The following is a 21,887-nucleotide window of genomic DNA, read 5'->3' as shown; positions in this document are numbered from 1 at the left end:
TCTCATTTTGAAAAAAAAATCTCAAGCAGTGCCCTAAGAAACTCTCTTAACCTCAATGAGCCTTGGGTTTCTAATCTGTAAAACAAGGGGATTTGACAAAACAATCCCTTAGCAGTATTTCAGTTCTGTGATTTATAGTAAATTAACCATCCTGACCCAGAAGAAATAATATAATAATCCTCTGGCTAAATCTCAAATTTGCACTGTAAATTCTCAGCACAGTAAGGCATGCAAACCAATAGATACTGCTTTTCAGCCAGTAAGTTTCAAATGTGGTCTCTATAGTCTTATAGAGATTTTTGCTAAGCAAACCTGTTTTTTTGCTTTTATGTTATTATACTTGCATTTTAGATAGACCATTAACTAGCAGATATTTATAGTGCTGTTAGGTTTAAAAGAAGAAGCTCCTAGAAGTTTATTTATTGTATTTTTCCTTTTATGGCTTTGCACTGACACACCCAGGTTGGCGGTACGCTACGGGGCTGCCTTTACCCAGAAATTTTCTTCCTCTATAGCTCCACACATTACTACTTTTCTGGTCCATGGGAAACAGGTAACATACACAGAATGTGGAAAAACTCAAGCTGCTTGAAACGTGTGGCCCTATTTGCATTATGAGGGTTAAGTATGTCTTTTGGCCTTAAAGTGTGTGGGTTAAAGCTTCTCTAAGTGTTTGTTTCACTAACTATATCAGTTATTGACTTAATTTCTACTGGTCCATGTATGTTGAGATTAAGGAATATAAATATGTTTTCTAAGCTTCCATGGACATTCTGAAATGTAGGAAAACAGCTTTAAGCCTACATTTATTTCCATTTTATTTTCTTCCTCTAAAAGTTCCACATGAATTTTACTTTTGAGGGAAAAAAATGTCTTATGTATTGCATGTGCCATGCTTTTAAAAAAATCTGTTCTCTCTAGAGTCTGAGACTTTTTCAGAAATGTAAAAATAGCAGTGTGAATTCCTTTCTCCAACATTCTGGCTTTATGAAGAAAAAAAATGCTGGTATTTCATTGTATCACTTCCTAAAATTGAGTACTAAGCGAGGCTCCAAATGCAGAGATTTGGTTATCTATGCACCAAAAGAAACATGATTTTAAGTGGTTGTAAGAATAGATGATGTTTACCAGTGACAGACTTAATAATGATTTTTTAATGCAAAATCAGAATACTCAGTTAATTCCTCCCCCTACTCTACTCCCTATCAAAGGAATGGTTAAGCTCCTTTTTCTTTCTTTTAAAATTGATAATGGCATGAATAATGCTGGTAACAGAAGGGATGAGGGATCCCTTCCTAATTCTGGAGAGTCCTCTACAATCTGGGAGACTTCAGATATTAGGTCCAGTGTCAGGTTCAGTATTTCCTCCAAATTATTATGTGAGGAACTAATTGTGTACATGTTGAATCTCCCCCATCAGGGGCTCCATTCATTTATCATCTTTTAGGTTTGTCAACCTCTGGCGTGCTCTCTTCTTTGCCCCCAGGTCGGTTGTGCGCCGTGCAGCAAGTCTATTAAGTAAAGTAGTGGACAGCCTGGCCCCATCCATTACTAATGTTTTAGTACAGGGCAAACAGGTAAGTATCTGATTTTCAGACTCTCCCTTGATCACAATCAGAAAAGCTTCTGGATCGGACTCTTCCTTTTAAATCTGGCAAGCTTCAGTGTCCTAGGCCTCTCAATCACATTAACAGTGGCTCAGGTATTTCTACAGAAGACTCCTGCAGAAGCAAAACCGTGTCTTAAAGATGCAGTTACTAAGTAGACCAACCCTTTTTCTTGCTGAACTTAGAGCTGTGATTTTCAACTCCTGTGTTGAGGTCAGTGAAGATGCTGACCCAGAAAATGGAATAATCCCAACTAACGTACTCCAGACAGATTTAGGATGGGCAGGGCAAAGACAGGTGAATAGTGAAGGGCACATTTTTCCTTCTACTCCATTTGAAATTCTTCTCACTCTTAGAAATGCATTGGCTCCCCAGATCCCAAACCTTTTGGGCCACCTCTCCCTAGAGCTCCTCCCCTCCCATAAGGGCCAGCTTCTGTTAGTTCCTCCTTACAGAGCCATCTCCAGTTAGCAGTGGTCCCTCTCTCCACTAGGTTTTCATGACAGGCCTGTGACATTTCTCACAGTCTGCCCTGCATCCCAGTTCATTTCAGTGTGTGTCTTTTCACCCAGAGTAGGCTGTGAACTCCTGGAAGTCAGGGCCCAGGTCTTGTCCAGCACCTGTCCCAGCATGGGGTCTGGCTTGGAGAAGGCACTTGATGGTTGTGGCTTGAATTGAGCTTGTGCATGTGGGTATGCAGAGTGGGATGTGGCTGCTCATTTTTTGTTTTGTTTTCCAGAGCTCTAATTACCTGGCTGAATCATCATCTAGTTGGAATGAAAACCTGTTTGCTTTCTTTCTCTTCTTTGGGAATATGTGTGCTTTATGATATTTTCCTGACAGTTGACCTAGGGATATAATAAGCTTTAATAATATAAATACATTAACCTTCCTTAATAGAATCAGTCCATTGCTCATATTTCAGGGCTCTTAATTCATTAAAATTGAAATAATTTCATCTTGACATCCAGCTTGAAATGTTAGAATATTAAGTTATTTATCCTATAATATTTATTAACAATGAAGAAATGATTGTACTAATTAAAAACTCCTGAGGAAAAGTTAAATCACTTTTCACATATGTTATTTTCTCTATTTTCTCCAAATTACTAAGAGGTAGAATTTTCATCCTCATTCATCAGCTACACAGACCAAGGTACAAGGAAGTACCTTATCCATTGCCCTTCCTCACCACAGCCCTCACCTCCAACCACAGTCTCGTATTGTTGCCCTGTACTTAGCCACCTCTGAAAGAAAGTAAATGGGCTTTGGGATACTATTTTTCCTTGAATTTTAGGCCACTGTAGTATATCTGAAAATATAGTTAATTCTACTACATATGAGTATCTGAGAAGGTTTTGGGGATCTTTGAGTTCACAGCATCTGACACTTGGAGAGGGGTAGGTTATGGTTAGTCATGTCCATTCTGTGCATTCTCTGATGAGAGCTTGCAGCCTATGATCCTGAAACTCTGCTCCCCATATCCCAAAAGCCTTGGAGCCTGTTCTGAGGCTGTGCCTGGACCATTGCCTTTCCAGGGAAACAGTCACAGAGCTGAGTAAGCCTGGGAAGCTGACAGCTCTGCTTCAGGTGCATGAAGTCTATTCACTGACTGCACCTTACCCCTTTACAAAAGAGAAAGAGGATGGAGCATTCAGTTTGCATTCTCTCATTTATGAAATGCTGCCCTGAGAACTGAAGTTAATACTGTTTCTACAAAGCACTTTCAGATCACCTCAAGCTCTCTAGAATGAAATAGTGGTACATTTCATACTTCTAGAAGCAGTCATGTGCCTTCTGTTTTCTTTACACACTGACATTTTAATAAAAGTAATTGCACTTGGACTAACTGGTTGGTACCACTTAGGACATAGTAAACCCAGTTTATTATGTTCTCAGTTTTCATTTCATCACAAAGTTGGGGCAAATGTCCTTTTCTCTCCCCTCATGTCAGAAAACACAAGGCCCCTTTCATCTGCTCTTCATTTTCCATCCCTTATAATTGTGCACTGTCCATGGAAGAGGGGTAATCAGGAGGAAGGAGGGGTTGCAGACTCTTCTGGGAGGCAAGATGCCAAGGGTAGAGAAGAGAGAGAAAGAGACCAGAGAATTCCTCTTGCCAGCTTCAGCAGCATTCTCTGCTTTGAATTTTTGTTGTCCTTTCCCTCTGTGCTTTCTCATTTCCTAGGCCTGTGGGCAGCCTTGTTTATTCCCCTCAATAGGTGAGAGATAAATCAACAAGTACTTTAATACCGGGTGCCTAGCCCTATGCCGAGATAAGTGGGGTCTATGCTAGAGCTATGTGACCTTGCATCTACCTTTTTAAAGGTTATAGTGTTATTAAAGAGCAAAAGTTCCACATGAGAAATATAAAAGAAGTGAAAAATATACTCTCAAATACTAAATTGTGTAGACTGGGAAGTAAAGTAAAACTATCCAATGTATTTTGGTTTCTCTGGGGAGTTTCTAGTACTAAAGTCATTCAGAATAATTTTCTCATAATAGTTATTTATATTCCTTTCCTGCTTTTATCTACTCACCTTCACTCCCCTAACTGGGACCCTTACCTGCCCTTATATTTCAGACCAGACTGTGAACCATCATGAACTCCAGTGGGAGTCATGCTTTGAAAGCCATTTTAATAAATAGCAGGAACAGTTATTCTACCTAATTCCCTAGCTCGTGTAGAGTAATTTCAGCCTGCCAGTCATCCTGAGCCTTGAATATTTTTCTTTTATCTTTTAGTAGCTAGGAAATTTTTGCAATAAAATTCTGCCACTTATAGGTAACTTTGGGTGCCTTTGGGCATGAAGAAGAGGTTATCTCTAATCCTTTGTCTCCAAGAGTGATTAAGAACATCATCTATTACAAGTGTAATACCCACGATGAGAGAGAGGCGGTCATTCAGCAAGAACTGGTCATCCATATTGGCTGGATCATCTCCAATAACCCTGAGTTATTCAGTGGCATGCTGAAAATACGAATTGGGTGAGTAAAGTGCTTTGCATTTGCATAAAGAGAGTTGTTCAAGTTGTCCTCCAATAGGCATGGCCTACCCCAGGCCTCGTGGGTATCTAGGAGAGCGCATCTTTCCCTAAAGTAATAGAGGCAGTATCTGGTGATGTGAAGAAATAAATACCTGTGACCTGACCTGAAAGACCCTTCTTGCTTTTTTTAATTCACATGTTACACATAATGAAGTAACACTGTTCTCTGATAAAATCAAACTCCAGGGATTTAAAGAGCTATATCATGTTTAAAAAACAAAAAACAAAACAAAACGAACACACCAAACATAAAACCCATAAAAATTCCTGTAAATAAAATGGATAAACCTTAAGCGAAGTATGATTTTCAGTAAAACTGAATGTCAGGAAAACACACTGAAGTAAAAAATTTTTGTCCTTTTCAGAATATTCTACTACCTCCATTTTTCTACCAGAATCTGATTTTTAATCATTAAAATCTTACATGTTCTATTTGGAGGAGAAATTAAAAGTAAGGGTCTGGTGATCTTCAGTCTTCTTAATCAAGAATTTTGGGAGGCAATGTGGTCAGGCAGGCTGACCAGGCTTTGGCATTCAGCAGAATGGAGTATAAGTCCTGGCTGCCACTTACCCCTTTAGTGACTTGGGATAAGTGACTGAGCCTCTCCAGCCTCATGTTTATACCAGGCTCATTGTTTTATGGGAGATGGAATGACAGGATATGTTTTAAAAACCTACCACAACCAAATAAAGTATAAATGTTTCTTTTCTTTACTATTTTTTTGATTATCACATACATGAATAGAATCAAACAATAAAGAAGGAAACTAATGTAGAGGAATCTAATATATGGCCAGTTTGAGACGGTGTTCCTCAAGTGTCTGAAAAGAACACAGAGTCTGTCTGTCAGGCACAAATGTATATGAATGTGCAAATATGAATAAGTGTAGAGGTGGCTGGTAATAAAATTGGATCATTAGTATCTTTACTGTTTCTCTTCTATCCAATCTTTGGTTTTTGGTAAAAAGTCATAAAAATTTCTCATTTTAATCATGGATTTGTCTCCTTCTCCTTGCATTTTTTTTTTAATTTTGCTTTGTGTATTTTAAAGTTTTTTTGTCTGTGTCACTTTGAATTTAAACAATATATCTTCCTTTGTGCCATTTATTTTCTACTTGAATTCTTTTAAAGATTTGTTTTAATTTCAATCATTTTTAAAATTATGGAGACTAGTATAAGAAAGCCTCTGTGCCCATACTTTCACTCAGCTTCAACAGTATCATCACGTGGCCAGTCTTATTTCACTCATACCCTCCCTATTACTCATCCCATTCATTCCCCCTCCCAGGCTTAGAGCACATCCATCATATCATTTCATCTGTAAATACTTGAGTGTGTATCTCTATGAGATAGGGACTTTTTATTTTACTTTTTTTTTTTAAAGATTTTATTTATTCATTCATTCATTCATTCATTCATTCATGAGAGACACAGGCAGAGGGAGAAGAAGCAGGCTTCATGCAGGGAGCTCAATGCAGGACTTGATCCCGGGTCTCCAGGATCATGCCCTGGGCCAAAGGTGGTGTTAAACTGGGCTGCCAGAGATAAGGACTTTTAAAAAACATAACCATGATACCATTACAATGCATAAAATATAACAAATTATTTTCTGTCTGATACTACTCCTGTGCCTGCTTTCGCTTAATGTCATTATTAGCTTAATATACTGTCTTCTCTTTACCTTTAATGTTCTTTTTTCATTTAATATAGATATATCTTTTATATTCAACATATATGCTGTATTTATTTTTAATTCAATCTGAGATTATCTTTTCATAGAAATCTGTATTTCATATTTGTGACATTTCTATTTTGACTTATTTGTTCCTACCATTTTGTTTTCTGTTTACCATGCTTTTTGTTATTTTTTCCTTTTTTTATGTTGGATTGGTTTCCCTTTCATTTCTTAGTTTACTTTGTTTGTTTTTTAAAGATTTTATATATGTAACATGAACAGAGCATACAGGCAGGGGGCAGAGCAGGAGAGGGAGAAGCCCGATGTGGGGGCCCAATCCCAGGACCCTGGAATCATGACCTCAGCCGAAGGCAGACACTCAACCACCTGAACCACCCAGGCACTCCCCATTCCTTAGTTTTAATTTTGCACATGTGTATGAAGCACTTTGTGAAAAATGATTACCCAGCTTTTCATTCAAAATTACATATAAAAAAACTAGTTGCTTATTTAGCAGTATCTGCATACCTCTTGTTTCAACAATTCTCATCCTAGGAATTTAGACATGTTTTATAGCAGTCTTCATTTCAGCAGTGTTTGAAATAGTGAAACCTTGGGGACAACCTAGATTTCCATCAGTAGAAATTAGTTTAAATAAATTATTATAGCCAGATAATAAAATGCTGATCAGCCATTACAAGTAACAAGAGAAAGTCTGTACTGACATTTATAAATGTCTAAGATAAATTAAGTGAAAAAGTGACTAAGTTACGAATGTATTGTTCTATTTTTAAATAAAAGAGCAATAATAATACTGTACATACATATAACATGTGGGGGGAAATACCTGAAAAATATAAAATCATTGTCAGTTATTTTCTCTAGGAGATTTCTACTTCTAGGTTATATTTTTCAGCTTTATTTAAAGATTTTCATTTGACGTTATTATTTTTAAACTATTGGCCTTACTTCAATTATAGCATATTTCAGGTGAATTTCCCAACCTTTATCTCCCCTTTCTGTTGATCAAAGAGGGAATTCACTCAGCATAGAACTTGACCTTAATTTTTATTCTTTAAAGTTGTTCCTTTCAAAGATTTAGAGGTATTCCAAATCAATTATAAGAACTTTCAATCATACCCTGATTTGTTCAATCTGTTTGCTCTAATATTTTTAACTCTAATGTCTTGACTACATATAAGGTTACAGAAATGGATCTTTCATGTAAGTTGTCTCTAAATGAAAGGAAATGTGATTCTCTGTATCCATACTGGATATTAAACGTACTCTTTTGCCCCAGACTCAGGCATTTCTCTGAACCTGACTGAGAAGCAAAGGTTATAACTCTTCCAAAGCACATTCCTTGTAATAAATGTTCTATTCAGGAGAGCCACTTTAAGTGATAGTCATCCTTGCAGAGGTTTAAACAGAGCCTTAGAGTAGAAGTTAACAGTTTCCCAGAATTTTACTTCCAGTGCTGTGTTTTTCAACCTGTAGTTTTTCCTTCACTGCTTATTCAGCATTTTAGGCTAATTTATGTTCTTCCAAAAACCTATTGGAATTTTCTTTCTTGAATTCAAATCTGACCTGAAACTTCACTTGATGGAAATGAAATAGGTTTAATTTATTCTAAAAATAGTTTTCTTCCAGTTTTTGTATCTGCTACTCTATATGCTCAGTGCCTTCCATGAGAAATAATATACCCTTTTTTCCTTAAACTGTGCCACCCAAAATAAAAATGTCAGGATAGCAGCATGTGACTTAGTATTTAATGATAGCAGAAAACCTTCTAATGAAGATTTGCCATGAAACTTTAATTATTCATTGTCCTGAAACTCATTCTGGAATTAACTGTGGCATTGTATTTCCATTGTGAATATTAACAATGTCCCTGCCCAACTCATTGCTGTGTATTTCCCTCTCACTTGGGTCTCACAGGTTTAGCTCCAAATAGTGTTGCATTTTCAATTGGAGAGAAATCTTTTTTTTAATAAGGTATAATTTATTTGAGAAATTTACTTCTGCTAATGATAGGGACTATATCTTATTTTCCTGTCTATGTCGGGGTCTAGCTCACAGGAGATGCTTAATAAAATTTGATTGTTTAATATATAGGTAGGTTATAAATAGGTTCAGAAAGCTTGCTTTGAGCCAGCAATGAGGAATTTAGGGAAAACAAAAGATAGCCTGCCTCTGCTCATTAGATAAAGAAATAAAGGACTCTTTTACTTTTGATAAATGTTATTTGATTTGTATAAGTCATGTCCTTCAGGAATTTACCAAGTCAAATAGGGCCTTATTTATATGAAAATCCAGCTATACATGTAATGGGTAAAAGGATATAGCACTTTTCTCCATTTATTAATGGAGTGGTACAATTAATCACATCAGAGTATGGTACAAGTTGCCTTATAATGGTACCTCTCTAAAATAGCATTCCCAATTAGGATCTAAGGGGATATGCATATAAGTAGCATGTGGTTAGCGCACTCAGAAGTTCACTATGATAAACATTGTGTTCTTCCATATATTCTTCCAACATAACCACAAATATTACTTATTAAATGCCTACTATATACTATGCAAAATGCTAAAATACTTCACATATATTATCTGATATAATAGATTCAACAACTTTGAGGTAGGCACTAGTACCCCAAATCAGCAAACCAAGATTCAGAAAGCCTAGATGACCTGTCTTTGTTAAACCAGACTGTCAAAGTGGGATTCATACCCAGATCTGCCGGATTCCACAGTTCTTGATCTGATTATAAGTGTTTTATATATGTTTTCACTTATGTAGACTGTTGCTGTTTTCTCAGGGAAATACACATTGCTGTTTTCCTAAAATTTTATGACCTTTAGGGTCTCTTCTACATGATTTCAACTTCTGACTCATTTTGTATCAAGTATTCATATAGCAACTATGATGTACATTAGCTCTAGATGGTTTTCATCTTCTGTTTGTCATTCCTCTAATACAGCATCAGTACTGTTTGGCACTGCACAGTGCAAGGCACACCAAGGAGCCTGAAGCATTAGAAGTTAACATAAGAAATTAAATTTTGACACTTTATTCATCATGGCACCAAACAAATGGGGATGATTTGGAACTGATTCTGAATTAGCTCTTTGTACGCTGCAAGAAATGTATTAAAATACTGTGAAAATTTAGCAAAGTAACTTGCCCAAGGTCACAACACCACAAACTAGGATTTGAACCTAGAGTGAATGTCTCCTGTGTTCATGTTTCCCAACCACCTATTCCAGCTCTCCTGTATATAAAATAGGGAAGCTATCATTGGCTTTGCTTCCTCATTGGATTGTGGGGATTCTCAGTAAGGAATGTGAAGTTGTTTTATAAAGCTTCAACAGTGTTGCTGTGACATTCAGTAATTTGAGGTCATGTATCATATGGCTTTTGGAGTATAGACACGTCTAGGCATACATTTATACACACCAGAAGTCCCAAGAAGCAGGACACTCTCCCTTCCAACACACATTCCTCCCCCCATCTTCCAGTCCTAGGCTTTCAAAGACCCTCTACTCCCATAAAATATGTTCAGCTTAGAAGTATCCCTTTTTGCTGTGGTTATTTCTACTTGAGAATCTAGTGCAGTAATCCTTAAGCCTTTCATACAGAAACCTTAACTCAGAATCCCGTCTGTATTCCCTACTGCCATCTGACCTGGTCTCTCCCCTCCATCACTTGATCATCCCTCATGAGATACTTGCCAAACCCTCTAAAATCCCCTTATACCTGTGCCCATAGTGCTCTCCTACCACATTAACAGAAAGGTTTTTGGAACCTTATTTCTATTCTAGGGATATCAGACAACTTTAGAGAAGTACAATTATCCTGTCTCTGGGACTTGGAATAGTGACCCTCTAAAAAAGAAAAAAGTATTTTTGTATCTTTTAAATATATTTGTATTGCACTTTATCCTTAGTCAATATTACTCGGACGCCAGCTCTCTAAGTGAATGGCTTGCTTGCATGTTAGTTTACTGCCAGCTGCAGAAATATATATGTTTCTTACAAGAATTTACTTGAGTTAGTCCCTAGAAAGTTTTAGTTTGTTTAATGATGAGCAAATTATTCATTTATAGGGTCCTTGAATGTCAAATTTCTTATAAATTGTTGAATTTATTATTCCTCTAAGTCACCCCTTTGTGTATTATGGTGATAGCAGCATGATTTTAAAAGAAGGGGGGGTGTTCTAGAAAACATTAATTTTTTACTTCCTTAAAGGTTAATTAAAGCATTTCAGACTCATTCATATCTAACCTTTTACTATTGTTTCTCTCGTTGATTACAAATAAAGAGATTGATAGTTTAGTCACTTTTTAACACCATATTCCCCCTGAAATGCCAACATTCACTAGGCTGAATGGATATAAGAAATAAGAACATTCATCTTAGTCATGGTCCATTTACCTAGAGTTCCTCTGCACTATGTATACTTTTATCTCTCTGTTTTAACCTTTCTCTTTGAGGTTTGGGGGCCTTTAAAATTTATTTATTTATATCACCCACTGCCTCAGTTGCTTTAAATCAGTGCTACCTATGTTTCTTTCCTCTTTTTTCCAAAGTTAATCCTGCCAGTGCAATTTCTCAACATTACTGCTATCAGGTACTCCTGTGAACGAAATTAACCTACTCACAGGAATGGTATTCTAGTCTGATAATGATTTGATTTGCTGTCTCATTATTGATTTGTGCTCCAGCTTTCTTGTTGAAATAGATCAAGTTCCTGACAGGCCCATTACTGTAAAGACCTCCAATCAACTGCTTTCTGCTCTCGGTCTGTCACTCAGGCTTTAGTGGGAGATAACCCTTGAGGATATATGTTATCAAGCCTTTTTCATCTCTGCTTTTCATACTGCCAGGACATCATCTGTAAGCAATTATGATTCAGGCATGTCTTCTCTTCTGATGCCCACTGCTGGGCCATTGATGTCATCGGTACTAGACTGTAACATTGCTTATGCAATAAAGGAAAGAGGAGATAATTAGAAGTCTGAGTACATTAGCACGTCTTTATGCTCATTCAAAGGTCTTTATTTTTGACACTTGATATGAGGAAGTGAGATGATAGAGCTCTCCTACCTCTATTCTGATTATTTCAGGGGTAGAGTAAGTGAGTCATTGTTCTCCAGTTACCGGACAGGAAGCTCAGTTTGCCTTTTCAAATTATCACCCTTTCTGTATTAATATGAATCAAGCAAAAAAGTCCTTTCCTGCAATTTTACCATCTCCTCTTACATGACTTAGTAAATGCTTGCAGAGAGTTATTCATTCCCTGTTTAACAGCAAACTTGGCAAACACTTCTTAGTATCTTCAAATTGGCTCAAAATGATTATTTTTAAAATTGTTTCTTGCTATGAATCAGAGGCATGTTTTCAGAAAATGTTAGCTGTCCTGGTTTACCAATGATGTCAGATTTCCATGTACTTTACTGTATATTGCACTCCTTGATTGGGGCATGTTGGAAAGAAAAATACCAATATGTGGACAGTATGCTTACTAACCTCACAAGATAGTTTTTAGAAGGATAAGGTTGTCCCTAGGACTATATAGGAATACTAGTCCACCTTTTCATACTTTTGCAGCAGTGCTGAGGAATTCATTGTCCTCAACTCAAACCTTGATACACATGAAGGTTGATCTGGTCAGTCGTGTGTATCTGCCACTTTCTCATTTGCTTATTGGCAAGTAGAGCATGTCCCTGGTTCTTTAGACAGACTGAATTTATATGGATGTGATCCAAGGATAACCTTCATTCTTTTGACCTTCCACATTTGCTCACTTGCTTTCTTTCCCCATTTGCATTAACTGCTTTTACATTGGAATTGTCAACTCAGATTTGATGATTTTGTCAGCAGGAATAAGGATAAGAAGTGAGATATTCTCATGCAAAGGAATTAATTCCCTTTCATATTAGTAGTTCTAAAAATGGATTAAAACTTTGAATTTTTTAACTGGGGGTGTTTCTCCCTAGGTAATTTACATTCTCTGTCTTTGCAGTGTAGTAGTTTATGTCTAAGACTTGCTGTTTTTTAGTCCTTTGAAGAATTCTAAGCTAAAAAGATTGGTTTGGCCAGTATTTTTGAATGAATAAATGTATTTTTAGTAATATGGCAGATAAATTATATTCATTTGTGCTAGAATGAATGGAAAACAGTCACCTTTCTTTGGTGACTATTGAGTACAATGTCTTCTATAATTTGGCTCACAGAACTGCTGAGATTTTGTGAACAGAAGGAAGAAACCTGAGGGGAAATTTTTAGATCTCCAACTATCTTGTTATTGTCACAAAAGATTATAAAAGGTAACTGTGATAAATAATGCTCAGTTTTAATAACTCAAGTTTTAGAAAATTGGAAACTTAGTGTTTTTAAAGTTATTTCTTTTAGAAGGGGACACCTCCTGAAACTTCAAGACTTCAGTATAAACATTGTATTATCTTTCTCCAACCTGAGTATCAGAGGTCAAATAAAAGGAGTTTTCTAACTTTTTTTATGACTCTATAATTTCAAAAGCTTTTTAACATACATTGTCTTTTTGTTCCTGAAAATAATTCCATAAAATGAGCTGAACAAGTAAGAATAATATTCCCATTTGAAAAATAATTTGCCAGTGGGACACAGTTGGTAAGTGACAGAATTGGTATTTAAGCCTATCTTTATTGCTTTTGCTTTTCATTATAAAAAAATTTAAATATTTAATAATAGAATAATTTGGTAAATACCCATGTGCCCATTATTTAAATTATTAGCAATTTACATTTGTCATATTTGCTTCATCTTTTTTTTTTTGGCTGTAGCTTATAAAGCAAATCTCAGACTCTTTTACTTTTACTTCTCAATATTTTAATTATGTATATCTTTAAAAGAACATTTTCTCAATAAACACAATACTGTTATCACACCCAACAAAATTTATCAGTAATTCCTTAATATCACCTGACGCCCAGTTCTTATTCAGATTTCTCTGGTTGTCCTCAAAATAACTTTTAAAAAAAAAGTCAGGATCCCAAACAGGACCCACCTGTGGCATTTGTTGTTATAGCTCTTCAGTCACTTTTAATCTGGTAAAGGACCTCCAAACCCCACTTTACTTTTCATTCCTTTGACTTGTTGAGACCAAAAGACAGGTGTTCAGATTTTTAATTTGATGCTCTTCCTTTTATACTAAGTTACCTCAAATGTAAATGTTAAATATTAAAGAAAAGAAGAAAATAATAGAGGATAATTATAACCTGTAAAATTAAAAACAATTTTTTATTTAAACAGAGGCCCATGGAGCAGTTTATTACTTTAACAGCTAATTTCATAGGCAACTTTAACATCAAAGCATCCAAAGTAACTATATCTTTGTGGCTTTTAAACTGATATAGCATTTTGACTAAATACAATTCATAATAATGAGAATGAAAAATTAAAGACATTCTAGTCTTTGACAATAATATAGTTTTAGTCCAGCTCTTCTTTTCAACCTATTAGAGAAATATAAATGGTAAATCTTAATTCTGTCACATGTTCTGTTGTTTTGTTTATTTTGTTGTTTGCACATGCTTTGTCATCATTATTGTTCTTACCAGTGAGCAACTATTAAATATTTATCATGTACCATCAACAGTAATAATAGTAATAATATATATATTTTAAATTATCATGTTCCATCCTTGTGTATCTTTCATACATCTCAGTGCAATTAACTGGTAAACTAGTTAAATTCCTAACTTCCAGAAATGACAACAACAGAATATATGGGAAAGGGTAGGAAAAGGAATTGGGTCGCCTCAGCAGAAGGCAGTGAGATTGGAGCAGTCAGAGAACAAGGACATTTGCCTTGTGGCCTGTGGCCTGGCCCAGCAGGCAGGGACATATGCCTGGCTGATATCACCTGGGCTCAACTGGGAAGGCTTCACGCTTTTCTTATTTTTTTCCTATGAGAGACATTAAAAGTATCCCATGGGGATGCATCAGTGTTGTTTTGCAAAGCAGCCTTAGAGAAAGAAGGACTTTAATCTTTTGATTATTTCCACCCAGCTTTTTCATCCTCTGTACCTGCAATAGCCTTGTGGGTTGTCTTTCGATAAAGTGTATCAGGAAAAAGATAATGACATATTTGAGTGCAGTAACTTAACCACTTTAAACTCTTCACTGCTGTAAACAGACATTTCTCCCAGTGGGTTGGCTATACTGCTCCCCTTTGGGAGACAAAGTAATATGGGTGGTGAAGGCACATTCTTTCTAGTTGCTGAGCTGCACTGTCTGTGATTGTTATTCAGTGTTCATCGAAGGATTTAAGGATAAAGCTTGGAAATCTGCTATATAAAACTAATTCCCTAGCTCTTCCTAATGGTGTGTAGAGTTCTGATTCCCTAAGGCACAGTATTATTTCCATGGTTTTCTTTGTTTTGCATAACTAGTCTATCTGAGTTCTTTCCTCAGAATACAGTAAATGAAAGAAATGAGATGAAACTGTAAAAATACATATTAAAAGCTTCTTAAAAAGTGAAATAACTTATATGTAAAATAATTCAATATTTTACCTTGGAAAATGCAAGACACATAAATAGCAATCCAGTTGCCTAAGTAATTACATTAAAGCCTCCTCTGTAATAAAAAAAAATATTTTATAAACAGCATTTAAATATCTATTAAAGAATAGATTCTTTAAGAATAGGTACATGAACAGCATTTAAATATCTGTAAAGAAGATTCTTCTGAAATCTGTTAAAGTATGTTCTCTAATATACTCCTATAATTGAGCTATAACTGTGTCCTTATATTTCGAAGGCAGATACTTCCCTGTCTTTTCCAAACACAAGAGAATGACTGCAAAGTAAAGGAAATAGGTATAAGTGCTTGTCCTTCCTGGGAAAGGAACACTTATGTAATAGCATATCTTATCCCATTTCCAATTCCAATGAATTGTTTTTATCCTACTTGGATATATCTAGTACTATGAAAATAATAGTGTAGCAGCTATTGTACGCAGTATACTTTTGTACCAAACTGATAGAATCTCATTTAGTAAGAACCTCAGTCCTTACCTATTTTCATGTTTACTACCTAAGCACATATGCAAGAGCAGACCTGACCTCTTTTTTTAAGAATCTGATGATGTCATATAATCTTGATGGAAGTAATTATATCAATGGTTCAGAAAATTCCAATGACTTTTTCTTCATTCCCCTTTGAATGGGTCAGTGCTGTCGAGGGGACTGCTGTGAGAAGCACGAGGTGATTTACTGATTCATGCTTCTCTTTGTTTCAGGTGGATCATCCATGCTATGGAGTATGAACTACAGATCCGTGGCGGAGACAAACCAGCTAGAGACTTGTATCAGCTGTCACCTAGTGAAGTTAAACAGCTTCTGTTGGATATTCTCCAGCCTCAACAGAATGGAGGGTAATGAGGACCCTTTATTACCTACAGAACACTCTGGATTTATAGTAACATCATACTCTGATATATATGCCATATATATATTTCATTCATCTATGAAATTAATAAGATAGTAATAAATAAAATACAACAGTATCAGAGGTCACCTTACTAGGTAGACAGTGTACACAAAGATACTAATCAAAATGTTTATCTTCAGCTGTGATTTTGTATTAAATTTAATTTTATACTGTTTTCTGGTATAGTTTATCAGTGTATCTTAATTTTTATTTTGTAGAGAATGTAAGACTTTTTACCACTTTGGTCAATTCCTTTTCTGAACCTTTGTAGCACTTACCATCTCTTCCCAACATTTTGGCATAAAGATTTGAGTTAGGTAACATTATTTAAATACGTTGCCTGTAACTCTGTCTCCCTAAGTAGACTATAAACTTATTCAGAGCTAAATCATTTCATAGACTTAACTTGTGTTAAGCTTAGAATAAACAACAACAACAAAAATACTTCTGGAATGCATTGAAGACTGTTTTATTACAGTAAGAGTTTTAATATAATTATTTAGGCAAGCATTTATTAGCACTATTTGTATGCCTGATATTTTCTAAGATGATATAGTTATATGCCTAGAAAAGAAGTCCTCTACAAAAATAGATTTGAGCAAATGGGAAAACATCTTTGTTCTTACAGAGGAGCACTTAACATTATAAAGATATCAGATATAAATTTAATGCAATTCCAAAAAAATTCCAACAAGCTGTTTATGGAGATAGACAAGTTAATACTAAACTTCATATGAAGAAGCAAGCATGCAAGAATAACCAGAACAACATGAAAGAAGGGCTTGCCCTAACAGTGAAACATACTATGGAGCCTCTATGATAAAAACAGTGTGCTGATGGCACATGAACACATAAATAGGCCAGCTGAACAGAATGGAAAGCCCAGAAACAGACCTTAAGCACATAGGAAATTTAACGTGTGATGAAGGTGCATCTCATATCACTGGATCAAAGATGGACATTATTTTTTTAAATAAGTAGTGATGGGACAACTGAACAGTCATTTAGGAAAAGAGAAAGTCAAATCCACACTTTATATCATACACAAGAATAAACTCTGAATAGAGTTTGCTGTCTAAATATAAAAAATGAAACCACACTAGAGCTAAAAGAAGACATGGGTAAATTCTGCTTTAACCTCGGTATGAGAAAGACTTTCTAACTATGGCTCAAATCTAGGGGTATTAAAAGATTAATAAGACTATATAAAAATTTAAAACATCATTTTGCATGGCAGAAAATAGACAATCTCAGAAGACAGCTGAGAAACTGGAACAAAAAATAGGCTACAAATGGCTAATTTCCAAGAATTCTTAAAAACTGAGAGACAAAGAACCAAAAACCCAAGAGAAAAAGAGGGGAAAATATGATTAATTAAATTCATTTAAAACATAAAAAATGGACTTTAGATATTTAAAAAATATGTTTGAACCAACTCATAGAGAAGTATAAATTAAAACATATTGGGATGCTATTTCTCATCTATCAGACTGGCAAAAGTTAAACATTATGATAAACATTTGCTGTGGCTGTAGGGAAACAAGACTCTTGTGTAGCTGGTGGGTACAGCCCTTTTGTATGGGAATTTGGCAACATCTAAAACAAGTCTACATGTGCACTTAACCCCTTGACTTTTAGAAATTTATTCTAGAGATGTGTTTCCAACAATATTGCATCATTGTGTATAAATTTTAGAGTGCCCATTACCTAAATCCTTGTGCATAGGAGAAAATTTGAATAAGCTGTGGTGCATCCACAGATGGAGTGTGATGAAGCTGTGATAACAGAAGGAGCATTGTCTCTGAACTGATATGGAATCATTTCTATAATATATTGTTAAATGAAAATAACTGTACAAAAGAGCATCTGTAGCATGCTACTTGTGTAAGAAAGGAAATATTTGCTCATTTGTGCAGAAGAAATACAGGAAGGTTAAACTAGTAACTATGGAGATTGGTTACCTTCAGGGAGTGGGTGAGAACAGGGTGGAACAGCTGGGTACAGCGTAATAGGGTTGAATGGGAAAGCAGTATTTTCCTGAATATCACCATTTTGTGTAGCACTGACTCTTAAACTGCCATAATATTTTATATACCCAAAATGTAGTAACTAATTAAAATTAATCCAGATGTGGAAGGAATACAAAACAATACAAATAGTAACAAATGAACCTTACTGTATGCCAAATGAATAATATTCCCACACTGAAGGGAGTTGGGAAGAAAAGAACCCAAAAACCTTTGGAAAACATTTCTAAATACTGTAAAGCTAAAGAAAAAAAAAGAGCTATACACAAATAGTATACTTATAGTATATTAATAAGGTTTTTAAAAATCTCACAAAGGTAGAGATTAACAATTTTGAAATTGATATAAATATATATATATATATACAGTGTAAATATATTGTGGGTAATGAAAGCCGCATTTGGCTCTGTTAGAGAAAGTAGTTACAAATAAGGCAAGGGGAAGGGCTAGAATATAACCTGTGGTGGTAGATTGAAATTGCAGGTGTCAGTATGAATTCATGGTTTTCACACAGATGGAGACAAATAAATGTGGATGTGTATATATGACAAATAAATGTGTGTGCATATAAGAGTATATATCCATATCTTTCTTGGCTCTGTCCATTGGGAAGACCCAGAAGCAGTGAAACCCCCACAGCAATGAGCTAACTTAGTTCCCAAACACTGGTTTCTAAATAATATCTTTTAATAGAAGGAGCCAACATTCCATGGAAAAATGGTTGATTCTAGGGCCAGGACAGGAAAAATATAAGATACAAGCCTAGAGTATATTGTGGTACCAGAAAGTAAGATAGTACTCCAGAAAATTATAGAGGTGTGTTAGAAGGATATTGGAGACAAATTGAAGGAGGCTCAGTAGCCAAAGATGTGACAATTTGAGCAACAAAATAAATAATAATAATATTGAATTATAACCCATAGAATAAAAGTGCTTGAGTCCATGCTGATATAAATAGATAAATGGGACAGAAGGGATTCTTTCTGACAGTAGAATTCCAATTAATAAGTGTAGATGGAATAATGGAAATAGAAAATCATCATTAGACGAATACAATAGTAACCATTATTGCGGCAGGAACCATCAATGGATGCTAAATTTAGTGGGTGGAAGTATGATGAGAATAAAAAAATTTGCATAATTTAAAAGTATTCCTACTCAAGATACTTTTTAATTGCAAAAGGAAAAATGCTAACTTTACAACGAAGGAACCCAGTAGACACTACTTTAATCAAATGATCAAAGTTAGCATCCTAGGAACAAGACACATCAGTATCATGTACTCCATGATATGCTATACTAAAAAGGCACAACCACTTCTGGATACTCTTGCCAGAAATGCATAATTTAAGTCTAATCATGAGAAAGCATCAGATAGACCCAAATTGAGGTGGATTGAGGTGCAAAATAACTGACATTTCTAAAATGTTAAATTCATGAAAGATGAAAGAAGATTGAGGAACTGCTACAGATTGGAGGAACCTACCTTAGGAGACGGGGGTACCAAAGGCAGTGTGATATCCTGCATTGGACCCACAATCAGAGCAAGGACATTACTGGTAAAATGGCATAAGTTGAATAAGGTCCAATACTAATAGTATTGGGTCAGCGTTCATTTCCTGGTTTTGACAAGTGTTAGTGTAAGATAATGGAAGTAGGAGACGCTGAGTATATAGGAACCTTGTGAATTAATTTTTTGACTTCTCTGTAAATCAAATATTTCAAAGTAAAAAGCCAAAAAATAAAAAATAAAAGAGGGGTCCTCAAAAGTAATTCATCTCCATTGTGAGTATTCACACATTTCTACTTTCTTTGTTGTTCTAAACAAACCTCTCCTTTTTATAATACTAACCATGCCTTTAGAACTCTGAAAACACCTTTTTTTTTCTTATTGTCTCACAAAGGGAATATCAAAAAAATCAGATGCAGAATACTGGGTATTCAGTTTTGCATCCTCATCATCCAAAGTAAAACATCAGCAAGAAACCCCTACACTGGGACACCTGAGTGGCTCAGTGGTTGGGTGTGTCTGCCTTTGGCTCAGGACGTCCCAGGATCAAGTCCCGCATTGGACTCCTTGCATGGAGCCTGCTTTTCCTCCTCTGCCTGTGTCTCTGCCTCTCTTTTTTCCTCTCTCTCTGTGTCTCTCATGAATAAATAAGTAAATTCTTAAAAAAAAAAAAAAAGGTGGGGGGGGGGGGGAGGAAAAGGGGAAGGAGAAGAAACCCCTGCACATTTGAGCTTCTTCTCTTTAGCCAGACCCTGAACCCAGCCACACAAGGCTGGGTCTAACAAAAAAAATGTGCATCCAAAAAAGATGCCTCACTCGTTTTATGCAGTTTTAAAACTTAATTGGTCCTCTTTCATCAGAACAAAAATGTCTTTTTCAGTGTATGTCTCCTGCATAGCTATTTTCCTACCTAACAATATTGTTGGTCATATGCTTTACCTTGTGGTTGAGGGCACATTTCACTCAATGCGGGGATCCCTGGGTGGCTCAGTGGTTTGGCACCTGCCTTCAGCCCAGGGCATGATCCTGCAATCCCGGGATCGAGTCCCACATTGGGTTCCCTGCACGGAACCTGCCTCTCTCTCTCTCTCTCTCTCTCTGTCTCTCATGAATAAATAAATAAAATCTTAAAAAAAAAATTTCATTCAATGCCTATTTTAATACCAAGTATAAAAGATGTATATATTTGTTCCTATCTGCAGCTTTTTGGAAGAATATACTACTGTGTCTTTGTGTGTTCTTTTTCAAATTATGCAAATTCTGCATCTTTAGCAGTTTGTGAATGAGTAAGTATTATATCTTTAAGATGTAATACTTAATCCATGGAAATAAGAGATCTAGAATTTTGGCTTATCACTATAGTGTGATTACTATGATGTGTAAGATCATGTAACTGATTTTTCAGCACTGGTACTTTTGCCATATTTAAATAGAAAAAAATAAATATAAGGTCTAAAAAATAAAATATAAGGTTTAAAAGAAGGTAATTTCGTTAGATGCATAATACTTTTTTGAGCCTTCGTTACTTACCAAATGTTTATTAAGCATCTTTCTGGGAGAGTGCATAGGAGTGATCAAGCCATATGATAGCCATGCTTTTATGAAGTTGTATATTTTATTGTATATAAGGACTACGTGAAATTATTTTGAAATTCCCTGCTTCTGTGTTTTTAAATAGAGTTTCTTTGCATATTAGGAAGTCATTTGATGCCATAGTGAGCAATATAACTTACTAGAGAATATCATTTTGCCTATTAAATTTTTTAAAATCTTGGGTATTTTCTCCTTTCCTGCAAGCTCTGTATTCACTATGAAATATTTAGTAACCTCTGTAACACATGGTAGATATGCATCATTGATGGATTTTGGCTTTTATTGCTCACCCTATTGGAGCAATTAATTCATATTGAAAACCCTGCTGTCTATGAGAACAAGCTTGCTTTTCAACTCTGAGGCATTTTCTTTTGGTCTACAGATGTTGGCTGAACAGGCGTCAGATTGATGGGTCTTTGAATAGAACTCCTGCTGGGTTCTATGACCGAGTATGGCAGATCCTGGAGCGTACACCCAATGGTATCATTGTAGCTGGGAAGCATTTGCCACAGGTACAGCCCCACTGTATTTATGTCACTTAAGGGGACCTAAGGGAGTAGGGAAATCTTTCCCCTTCTGCAGTGCAAATAGTCTTTCTGCTTATTCCATTTTCTAAGAGTATTTAAAGAAAGGATATCCAGATACCTGAAGGGAGGGAATACTAGAAAATAAGATACCTAATCAATTAGATTGGAAATTTTTTTCCCCAGTCTGAGTTACTTTAATTTTTTAAAATTAGTGCCTCTCTATACAAAAGCCTTGCTTTACCAAATGGATATTTTCCTTAAAAGTTGTATTTAATCAAAAATCTTTTTGTGTTATTTTATTTCAAATGTTTCAAGGAAGCTCTGTGTTTAAAGGAACCATATGACCAAACCTTTTGCCAAGCAGCTGTCCTTCCTTTGTTTATTTATTAGTGAAGTTAGGGTTTCTTATGTTAGCATTACT

General features: G+C 35.6%; 1 protein-coding gene across 4 annotated transcripts in view; it reads left to right on the top strand.

The window, feature by feature from the left end:
• PHKB (phosphorylase kinase regulatory subunit beta) overlaps positions 1-21,887 on the top strand; it is a 219,759-nt gene that overhangs the window by 184,862 nt on the left and 13,010 nt on the right. For all 4 annotated transcript variants that reach the window (XM_041766919.1, XM_041766922.1, XM_041766920.1 and 1 more), the window contains exons 26-29: positions 1,487-1,577; positions 4,393-4,595; positions 15,619-15,753; positions 21,322-21,451. In XM_041766919.1, the coding sequence (XP_041622853.1) occupies positions 1,487-1,577; positions 4,393-4,595; positions 15,619-15,753; positions 21,322-21,451 (559 nt within the window). The remainder of the gene's footprint in view (positions 1-1,486; positions 1,578-4,392; positions 4,596-15,618; positions 15,754-21,321; positions 21,452-21,887) is intronic.

This window comes from Vulpes lagopus, chromosome 8 (assembly GCF_018345385.1).
Source record: "Vulpes lagopus strain Blue_001 chromosome 8, ASM1834538v1, whole genome shotgun sequence".
In the NCBI taxonomy this organism is placed as follows: Eukaryota; Metazoa; Chordata; class Mammalia; order Carnivora; family Canidae; genus Vulpes; species Vulpes lagopus.
This window is presented reverse-complemented; position numbering and strand designations above follow the sequence as displayed.